This window comes from Pezoporus flaviventris, unplaced genomic scaffold (assembly GCF_033815535.1).
Source record: "Pezoporus flaviventris isolate CSIRO_AGI_PZ_B2104156 unplaced genomic scaffold, CSIRO_AGI_Pfla_v1 ptg000002l, whole genome shotgun sequence".
Taxonomy (NCBI): domain Eukaryota; kingdom Metazoa; phylum Chordata; class Aves; order Psittaciformes; family Psittacidae; genus Pezoporus; species Pezoporus flaviventris.
In genome coordinates, this window is record NW_026892550.1 from 71,353,536 (window position 1) to 71,364,952 (window position 11,417).

At 43.0% G+C, this 11,417-nt stretch overlaps 1 protein-coding gene across 1 annotated transcript in view; it reads left to right on the top strand.

Annotated features, from left to right (window-relative positions):
* Positions 1 to 9,407, top strand: part of NDST4 (N-deacetylase and N-sulfotransferase 4) — a 108,084-nt gene extending 98,677 nt beyond the window's left edge. The window contains exons 11-14 of the mRNA XM_061443328.1: positions 1,862 to 2,032; positions 4,103 to 4,212; positions 8,891 to 8,993; positions 9,158 to 9,407. Coding sequence (XP_061299312.1) covers positions 1,862 to 2,032; positions 4,103 to 4,212; positions 8,891 to 8,993; positions 9,158 to 9,277 — 504 coding nt within the window. The 3' untranslated portion in view covers positions 9,278 to 9,407. The remainder of the gene's footprint in view (positions 1 to 1,861; positions 2,033 to 4,102; positions 4,213 to 8,890; positions 8,994 to 9,157) is intronic.
* Positions 9,408 to 11,417: the final 2,010 nt, after the last annotated feature.

Sequence of the window (11,417 nt, forward strand, 5' to 3'; positions counted from 1 at the left end):
GACTAGCTAGAAAATCAGAGCTTTTCTCTTGATGCTGAGAATCTGGTACATCATCCCATCCTCCAGCATGTAAGCCAAGCTACATGGGGTGGTGTACATATGTATGCAGTGCCTCCTAAAGTTTCCATGGAGTTAAAAAGGGCTGTGCCTGGAGAACAGGGTTTTTTTTCCTTTCCTTGGAAAAAAAAAGAAAGCCTGTTGTTTTTCTGAGGAAACTCTAGGAAGCACTTTATCTTTTACCAAGTGTCCTTGATTTGCCAAATTGATTTGGAGAAAACTCCAGGAACAAACTTGCCAACAAAGTTTTCAAGCTGACAAGCAGGTATTCTTTATTGCGGCGCTGGGAGACACAGGGGATAGCTCCTCCTAACGTGTGTCTCCCCATTGCCACACAAACCATCCTTTTATAGCCACTGGGCATACATACATATTCATGAGGCTATATACAGATTACATAATTTTCCAGAAAGTTCCCCGCATACGTACAGAATTGTGGTGGTGGTCTCTGAGGGTCGTTTACTTCCTCCAACAATCTTCATCACTTCTGGCAGCCTTTGAAGCATGCACAGTAGATGCTCATACCAGTTTAATTGGTTCGTTAGCACCAGAAACATAATAATCCTCCTATCCTCCTACTTATCAGTTAGTTTAACTGTAACCCATCCTGGACACCTGCGGCTCCCAGATACTCCTTATCCTGTGTCCTGTTCTTCTAAACTGTTTTTTTCTTAAAACTATGTCAACTGTAACGATTTATCTTGTGAGAATTCTCAGTATGTTCTCTAGCTGCACTCTATTTTTTTTCTATGTATCATGCACCTCAGTAATTTTCCATTGCTACTGTTACAAAGCCTTCAAACTTAACATTACCTAAAACTAATTCTAAAGATTTCTATATTCCATTTTGTGCCCCCCCCCCCCCCCCTTTGTCTCAAGGTTCAGCTGTGTTTTTGACTTTCAGCCTGGGAACAAAAAACAGCCATGTTCTTAACTGTTGCTGCTCAGTAATGTTTACTCTGACAAAGGACTTTCTCAGTCTCATGCTCTGCCAGGGAGGAGGGGAAGTCGGGAGGAAGCAGACAGGACATCTGATCCAAACTAGCCCAAGGGATATTCCATACTACAGCACGTCATGCCCAGTATATAAACTGGGGGAGTTACCTGGAAGGGCTAAATCGCTGCTCGGGTTGGGCTGGGTATCGGTCAGCAGGTGGTGAGCAGTTGTATTCTCTTCCCTTGTTATTTCACTTATCATTATCATTATTGGTGGTAGCAGTAGTGATTTTGTGTTATACCTTAGTTACTGGGCTGTTCTTATCTCAACCCATGGGAGTTACATTCTTTTGATTTTCCTCCCCATCCCTCCAGGAGGAGGGAGGGGAAAGAAGTGGGGGGAGTGAGTGAGCAGCTGTGTGGTTCTAAGTTACCGGCTGGGCTTAAACCACAATACCAAGCCTATGTCTTTGCATAAGAAAGTCTACTCTACTTAAAAAACATATTTGTAAAATATGGTGTAATCATACAGATAAAGGGCATATTGAAAGCAGAGTTAAAACAGACACGAATTACTAATGTTGCAATCAGCATAAAATACGCCATTTCTGATACTGGTGTTATGATTTCTGCAAGGAATAAAACATGGTCTAGGGCTGCAGTCTGCACCATTTTTAATAGCTCACTTGCACCTTTACAACTGTCAATGTGCAAGATGCAAAGCAGTAAAAAATTGTGTATATTTTGGCAAAATTTGGCTTCTCAACTCCCCTCCCACTGTGCCAGTACAGCCCTCCCAACAGATCTTGGGAGGCTCATGGCTTCATCCTCAGCATCCTTGTAATACCTGCCTAATATCTCCCATTAGCACCAGCGATCCCATGAGGACCCTACTGCCTTGAAATTCAATTTTTATGAAGTCATTACATCCAGCCAGTGGGCGTCCTCAGAGATAAGGACCCTCCAGAAGAGATGCCTGACACCCGGCTGGTATGCTGTCCATATTGAACGATGGTTAACTCATTACCCTGCTTCACAGGTAATTTTCAACCTGTTGTTTAACCAAGCTCATCAAAGTCCCAAAAATGAGCATGGCCTCATCACTAGAGGTGCTGGGATATTTCCCACTGCAACTCTGAGCTGATAGGAAATGCAGCTCTAACACGACCAGGCTATTTCGCAGAAGTGTGTTGATTTTTCTGTTTTCTGATGGAAAAGATGCAATGGGAAAATGCTACTAACTGCAGCCACATGGGCCTGTTCGGGGACTTTGGGGATTCATTCCAGCATCAGCCAAGGTTAACAAGGCTTCTGGGTCCCAAGAAACAAGCAGCTGCAGCATGAGACATTGTGGGAAGTTTTGACAAATTCATTTAGAAAATGGCAGGACTTTAGAAATTTCATTCCACTTCCCACTCACTCCCTTTCATAAAAAAATCCACATTTGTTTGATCCTGATCTGGAATTAGCCTTTCTCAGTGTTAGAGCAGCAATACATTCTTTTCCCCCATCTTCCTTCAGGCGTCTTACTGAACTTTTATAATCTTTCCCATGAAAAAAATATATGTAAACACATAGACCTAAAGAATATTCCCATTACTAAAAATATTGTTTACAGATATATAAACCTAAAGCAAAATTTTAGTACTACAAAATATATACATGGGCACTCTTGACCCATGGATGTTGTCCACAGCTCAGTTCATAAGTCTACCTACTGTAAGAAGAAATTGTAAAAGGGTGTTTAATGAGCAAGTATAATGAACAAATATCTCCAGAGATTACCTTATGTGGGACAGAATTTTGCTGAAAGGAGGTGGAACTGAGTGTTGCCTGTTTAGTCAGGGACCTGAAAATCCAGAAAGAAAATAGAAGCTTTGTCTTTTTGCAATCCTCCCTTTTTCTATTATACAGTCTCAGCTGTACTACAAATAGGAGAAGCAGGACAATCCCACTTCCAGGAGAAAGGAGAAAGTACTTTCTTCTTTCATCTCTGGCCTTTCTACTCCTTCATAACAGGGAAGCAGTACTGCCTAGAGCAGCAAAGGCTGTCCCCAGGCAGTATGACCCTAGGAACAAACAGGGTATGTCTCCTCATCTCCAGCACAGACCAACTTCTTCCTCTGAAGGAGAAGGGGCTGTTCTGATGAACTTGGAGCATGCAAAAGATGCCAAACATCCCATGCCCTGTTACCTGTGCTCCTTCTTTGCCCTCATCCTGCTGCTGTCCCTCTCATGAAGATTTTTCTCCTTCTCTTCCAATGAAGAGTGACTGCAGCCCTCTTATTAAACATTCAGGGGCACACTGACATCTTCCCTGTAAAACTGGTAACCACTCATGTTTCATGGTTACAGTGATTAATTTTACAAGATGCACAACAAAATGCACTCATTCTCAATAAAATGCACAAAGAGAGAGAGCACTCACAGTGCTTACTAATGGGCCTCAGTAATGTGCATTCTCTTGGCCTGTGCACTCAAAAACTTAATAATTCATAATAAGCCTTCAAAGCAAATATAAACTACATCTGCCTGAAATAGTTATTAGTAATACTGCTTGGTACTCCATGACACTTTTGATACCCTGTCTGAACATTTGCTTGTGGAGGTCAATGTACCTTTATGCCACACTCTTCTTTAATTAGAAACAAAACAAAAAAAAACCCTTTGCTAACAATTTTGCAAACCTGCATGGCTGAGAGGCTGGTGGCAAATTTTAAATAAATTGCCACAATATCACTTTTGAACATAAAATTCAGTAGCTTCTGAACATTTTACTCTAAGATATACATGAGCTTTCTCTACTTACCTTCCATGCCAGATTTCCTAAAGACACAATATAAATCTCAATCATAATTTTACATTCCTTCTTTGTCTCTTTTTCTCAGAATTTTCTGAGAGTCAGCATTGGCTTGTGAGCTTTAACTGTTGCATTTGAACAATGTGTGCACAGAGATATAAAGTGCCCACCTATACAAATTCAACAGAATAAAGTATATCTAAAAGGAAGTTCATCTGTAATTAAACTGTACAGAGTCAAATGCTAATTTAACCCCATGCTGTTAGCCTTAGTGTTGGTTCTAAATAACTAGCATTTTTACCTCTACAGTTGCTTATTATTGATGGACAGCAGCTAAGAAGTGACCCAGCTACTGTGATGGATGAAGTGCAGAAGTTTCTTGGAGTCTCTCCTCATTATAATTACTCTGAAGCTCTAACGTGAGTCTGTTCCTTTACTCTCTGGCTTACGGGATCATGCTGTACATCCCCACTTGATCATTAATTACAATTAATAAAAAAAAAATCCATAACAACACTAATTTTGTAAAGCTTGGGGTTGTCTAACACCCCTCCAGTTTTCCCTTAACTTGCAGGTATATAACACATTACAGAATTGATGACTGCATACATTCCCATTCCCACATGCAAACTCTACTTTGCACAACATCCAGAACAAATACCTACACGATCTGTTGTATCAGATGCAGAATGAACATACAGATTTATGTAAAAACACATCTGCTAAGTTTGAGTGTCCGACCTGAGGCACTCAGTGCTTGTTTGCTATGGGCATCTGATTTGCTTTCATCACTGGACCATTTAAAATGTACATTCTGCTGCAGTGAGCTGTGCACGTAAGAACTCAGCACACATTTGCACATCAGACTGTTGAATGTTATGCTAGTGTCCAGAACCTGAAGGACCACCTAGGGTCAGGTGTGAATAATTTGGCTAAAAGGTTATTACCATATTCTTGTTGGAGTCTAATGACAGACACTGGGTTAGAATTGCCCAGTAAGAGAAGATTTGTTTGGTCATATAGTTTCTTGATAATTTCCTTTTAACATGGACCAAATATATAATTTCCTAATCCCATTTTCATATATGGAAAGCCCTTTGATTGACTTCCCACAGCCTTTGGTTCAGATCTAGCAAAGGCAGCTATGATGAGCCCGATCACATTTCTCACCCTCATTACCTGGAGGGTGAAGCTTTCCCCATGCAAGGGGATCAATGGCCTGTGTGGTGCTCTGACTCTTCTCAGTTCCCCACAGGAAGGCAGAGTCTCTGCAGGGGTGAGAGGTGGGCTGAATTACTTTCTCCCCTCTTAAGCTGGCAGAAAATTGTAAGTAGCTTTTGTACTGAGCCTCTACACAGGAGGAGCATCATCCCATTACAGCCCAAAGTGCTGGGCTCAGAGAGCCCTGGAACATCTATGTGCTGAGAAGCCTGGCACTGCAGTAGGGGATTTTGCCAAGTCAGTGTGCAAGCAGAAAGCATGAGCCTGCATGTGGGGTGGGAAATAGCAAAGCCTGTACCTTACCTTCCCTGAAGGCTGGTACCAGGAAAAGTGAGGGGAAAAGGAGATCACAGGCTTTCCAGCAACCCCACACAGCCCCCTCTCTGCTCATGATTGTTTAATGTTTCTTTCACCAGGAGGGTTCTGGTTTTTCATACAACAGGTTTAAAGAGAGAGTTGAGTGCTTGCTGGTCTTTGGGCCTTAAGAATGTTGCTGTGCCAAAATCTTTTTCTAAAGGAAAAATTTTAGATTTGACAATGTAATTTTTTAAGTCATTGTTTTCCAATGTAGCTGAAATAGAGGAGGAGTTTGAGTACACAGCTGAACTACTGATCTTTGAATAACTGCTGCCACACATCTGCAGTGCCTTCTGCTTGGGTTTTTAAATACACACCCACATACATATATCCTCTTTTCTGTAACTAAATTAAAGTCAGCAGAGTCAGACACCAGGAACAAACTTCGGCCTCCTATTTGTTTGGACAGGAAAAATGGATTGTAAACACAACTATAAAATTATGCAATCACTTTTTAGAGGCAACAGGAATGCAAATGTGCTGTGGGAGTACACACTTCTGTACAGATTTAGGATTTAATTGAAAAATGCACTGAACAATGTAGTCACTTTATGATAGGACTGCCAAAGTAAAAAAGATTGCATAGGATCGCTCCTTGTCATTACTGACTAATAACTGTACACCACAGATTTTTAAAGTTGTCACAAAGAAGCCTGAGGACCCAGACCTGCAAACACTAGGGAGCAACAAGTTCATCACCCTGAGTAATTATGTGAACGTCTTATAGGAGAGTAAAACCAACCCAGGCAGAAGGAAAGTACTAATCAGAGCCAGCGGAAGAAGACATCAGAGGGGAGACAGACAAAGGGCTCAGGCATCTGGAGAGAATTGCACATCATGTCAGGTTAGCAAGAGCCACAGCTGAGATGGGCAACTAGGTCATTGCTTCTTACACACACTGCTAAAGAGGACCTAGATTCAGACTAGATACAAGGAAGACATTCTTTACAATGAGGGTGGTAAGACACGGGCACAGGTTTCCCAGAGAGGTGGTAGGTGCCCCATCCCTGGAAGTGTTCAAGGTCAGGTTGGGTGGAGCTTTAAGCAACCTGGTCTAGTGGAAGGTGTCCCTGGCTCATTGCAGCGAGGCTGGAACGAGATGCCATTTAAATGTCCCTTCTAATCCATCTGTGATTCTGTGATTCCATGACCTGAGAGATCAGAGTAGTGAAAAAAAATGAGGAAAATCAACTAATGTTTCAAGGCTTTCACATGCAATGCCATCAGTCGACGCTAGGGTAACTCACAAAGCGCTAGGAGAGGGAAACTAGTCAGTTGTCTGCATGAAGTTCCCACTATGGCACTGAAGAGATGTTTCCCACCTCTCCCCCACCCAACTCGTTTTCACAGGGAGTGATTGATAGCTTAAAATTTTAAGTGCCTGAACTTTATGAACAGAAACCTAGGACAAAATGCCTTTTCCTCTAGCCTGGCTCCTCACACCATGCTCTGGCCACAGAGGCAGCTCAACATCCATAAGCCTCACAGAGGAGATTTCCCTCGTTTTCTCTCCTGTGAAGAACAGGAAGGAAAGGAAAAGGCAGGATTAGAGGAATGTGTTTAAAAAAATGTTTTCTCTTGGAGCACTGCAACATTTTGTCAGAGGATACCAGAAGGATCCTCATGGTGGCATTGTTTATCTCTGCCCCCAGTAGGCACCCACCCTGCCTTTAGCATCAGGTATTGACTTCCCAAGAGGCGGGGTGAGCGTAAAGGTGTCCCGGTTCAGCCCTGCACCCTGCACCTCTCACAGCCTCGCTCTGTAGGGGAGGAAAAAGTAACCAGGCCTGGAGGAGAGGCTTCTGCTGGCTGCTTTAAAGAGCTCACTTGTAACATTACCCTTAAAACTATCACTATTTTCAAATAAATACTTCCATTGTGCCCAATTATCTTTTCACGGTTTTGAGAGTTTCACAATGCCTGAACGCCTTGATTGAATTCAGCCCTAGCTGTCTTACCCTCTTTTCCCCTACCCAAATCCATTCAATATGTTTCTTCTGAGGCAGAAATATTGTTTGGGGCACAGTTTTGCAGTTTTCCTTTCCCAGCACACTATATTGCTGCTTCTTTTGGGAAATTAGTGCAAGCCAGCACAAGTACTTCACCATACAACGAGCAGATGGAAAAGGCCAAAGCAGAAATGAATTTATCACTGATATAACTATTTAACCAATGATTTATTTATTTTTAATTGATACAGCTACTGAAGGAATTTAGGAAATAAGGCCTGCCATAAAGAGCTGGGCAAGAAAATGTGCAGAAGGTTCACCCTTCTCCAGAAATCAGTTCACTTACATACAGTGGCAAATTGCAGGTGCACCCATGTTGTACGGCTAGACCTAGGGCAACAAGATAGTCTGTAACTCATTAACAACCTGTTCCAGCCAATTCTACTTCATCCTTTTCAAACATCTGCTGAATAGCAGAAATCCAAACCTTGCCAATGTTTTATGCATGCTGCAAGTCCCGCAGCAATAAATTCAATACTTAACACTGCGTGTTGTTCATTCCTTAGTGAGTATGTGCTTTAAAGCCTTAATCTAAAATTCCTGTATCTTTGAATTTTAGACATAGAAATAAAATTGTGTATTTCAGATAAGACTGCTAAGACAGTGTTTATGCTCTAATGCCATCTTTGGAATGAAAATTACATTTGGATCTAAAGATACGGAACCACCAGCTTCTCAGGTGCAGTTAAATTATTACCAATCAAACCACAGTTCTTTCAGTAGACCTGAACACTGCTTACTTCACTCAAAAATCAACATAAAACCTACCAATATTATATTTCTCATCATGTGGTAGTCACACAGTAATTACTTTTCTCTACAAGTAGACTGAGGGACTGAGCCCATGCCTGTGGAAGCCAGCAAATAGATGCTTGCCCTTTTTAACCCCTCTCACCTTGACAGTGCCAACCAGTGACAGCATCAGCTCCAGCTGAAGGATGGACAGCTGTCCTTTAGCACAGCTGGTGATGTCCTGAGAATACAGCACATCTAATTCCAGCGAAAGAGCTGATTAATTTTTTTCAGCAAAAAGTTCTTTTCAAGTGTCAGTTGATCAAAACATTACCATCCCACAGGGATACATGGAGCAGTTTGACACTAATAAAATCTCTGACCAAAACCAGACAACAAAATATGAGTCACAGTCTGGACTGGGGCTGTGTAAGATCCTTGAGACTGAGGCTCAGGACTTTGACTGGCATCCTACAGATCAAAAACTTGTACCCTACATGCTGGACAAGAGGAATAATAACTAGCTAAACTAGCTAGTGTAGGTAAAGCACAATGTGAAAAACCTCTGACCTTGAGCCACTTCTAAAGAAAATTTGTGGAAAAAAAAAAATAAATTCCTGGAGCTTTCACAAGACAGGAAAGCCGTTTCCCACTCTGTCCTCAGTATTTCTGTCATCTAGAGAGATGTGGGCAGCAACACTTGTTGGCTAACACTGATGTCTCAGTAGTTGGACGATTATTCTGTAGTGAGGTCTTTAAAAAATATAATCCTCTACAGGTTTGACCCTCAGAAAGGCTTTTGGTGCCAGTTACTGGAAGGAGGGAAAACAAAGTGCCTGGGAAAAAGCAAAGGTCGGAAATACCCACCAATGGACCAAGAGGTAAGGGCTTTCCAGAGATTCAAGTTAACATGTTTGAATATTGACCTTCTGTTTGACTCCAAAACTAGCCACACTGAGCCCCTTGCTGGGAGCAGTGCATATCTCCTGGGTGGGTTTCCTTCCTTGACTGTTGTTTCTTTTTCTTTTTTCCCCATCCTTCTCAGTCTCGAGAATTTCTGTCGAGCTACTACAGAGACCACAACGTGGAGTTGTCCAAGCTGTTGCACAGGCTGGGGCAACCCCTGCCCTCCTGGCTGAGACAGGAGCTGCAGAAGGTCAGGTAGCACACAAGGGCAAGGGACCTAAATAAGGACGATTTTCTTCTCCGTCAAACCCCTTGCTTCTCCAACTCACTTGTGATCATCAGTAGAGGACCTCATGAATAACACTCTTTCCACTAAAAAAAAACCAAAATCCACAGAAGATTAATACCCACCCCACCCACTGACAGTACTGACAGATACAAGCATCGGACCCCTTTTGTCAGCTTTTGACAGATATGCAAGTGCTGACAGATACAAGCATCGACCCCTTTTGTCAGCTTCCAGGAAATAATAGAGAGCTACATGGCATTATTCTTTATCCAGACCAGGATTTGTGCATAGCTTAGTCCCTCTATACACCAGGAAGTACCAGAAACTGTGTGTAGGATGGATTGACTTCAGCGTACATGACAAACTGCAGTCTGTCAGGACCTGAGCAAAGGATGGGAACATCTCCCACTGGACCGTGAGGTTGGTCATCCTCTGGGATTTTTCCGTGTTTGCTTCTGCTGGGTTTAATCCCAACCCTGCAAATTTTCCTATCATTTTATAGGGGGATATTCAGCAGTTCGCAGTTGGGATTCCTAATGGTCCTGCCATATGTAGAGTCAATACACCATCATTGCTTTCTCTACAGCAAAAGGTGGGCTAAATTCTCACCTAACCTGCTTCCCTGGGATTCCATTAATAACTGATGACAGTCTGTGTTCTTTCTTCCGTTGATCTGGGATTTTTTCCCCCTTTCACAAGAAGATATATCCCTATTTACTGGAGTTGTATCGGTGGTTGAGGTGCAAAGCAGCGAGGGGATGTCCTCCCAGATCTCAGTGAACTCCATTGCCTGCCTCTTGGACAGGGCTGCTTTGCCACCCAGAGTTTTTTCATCACACCTGTTGGCTTCCTACAGCAGACGTGACAAAGCTCCAAGACGTGAGATCATATCAAATGTTTTGTTGCAATGCCAAGGGACTACTCAAAACACTCCAAAACCTTTTAAAGTCTAAGCAGGGCATGCAACCAGTGTACTGACAATAATCTGATACCAACGATTTTTTTGTATCTGGAAAGCTGTGGGTTTTCTCCAAAGCTTTCAAAGTAAGCAATTAGGTTAGCCAGCTAGTGTCTCGGTCTGCAAGCTATTATAGAAAACAAACTTTAATGACCAAAGTACATGTTAAGGTTTTGAAAAAACCTACAGTCTGTTGAAGAACAAATGCCTTCTACAGACTTTAATGGCATTGAAAGGACAAGGATATCCACTACATATATATCTGTCGTGGTTTAAACCCAGTCAGGTAACTTGTTCACTCACTCCCAGTGAGTGGTGCCGAGCTGACAACAATCAAGGTCCGTGTCCGTCTCCCCCCCCCTGCACCGGGGCTCTCCCCTTCCCCGCTCCCGGAGGAACGGGGAGGAGGATCGAGAGAGTGCAACTCCTACGGGTTGAGACAAGAACAGTCCAGCAACAAATCACCACCGCTACTATCAGCTAAAACAATGATAAGGGAAAATAACAAGGGAAGAGAATACGATACCACCGGCCAAGAAAACGAGTTCCACCCGGAAGCCCCTGTCCTTCCGGGTAACTCCCAGTTACCCCCCACCCCGGGCATGACGTGCTGTGGTATGGAATACCTCCCCGGCTAGCCCGGGTCAGGCGCCCCGTCTCTGCTTCCTCACAGCTTCCCCTCCTCCCTGGCAGAGCATGAGCCTCACAGAGTCCTTGGTCAGGGTAAACATCACTTAGCAACAACCAACAACATCGGCTTCACCAACACTGTTCTCAAACTAGAAGTCAAAACACAGCACTGCACCAGTTAACACAAAGGAAAAAACATGACTGCTACTGCTGAACCCAGGACATTATGCACCCCTTATTCCATACCATTCACGTCGTGCTCAGATCCCACATTTTCAATACACCATCGCTCTCCCACATATATACATCCATATACATACAGACCAAGAGGAAAAAATCATTTTCTTAGTGCATGGACCAATCCCTATAATGCTGCCGAGTCCATTCGGTCCATGATGTTCCAAGTTCATTCTCTGTTGGGATGATGGCTGGAGGGAAGTCAGGGCCAGTCGCTGGTGACCTGGAGACATCTAGTTGATGGGCTATAAAAGCATTACACAGCAGGCAACGGCATACAATTGA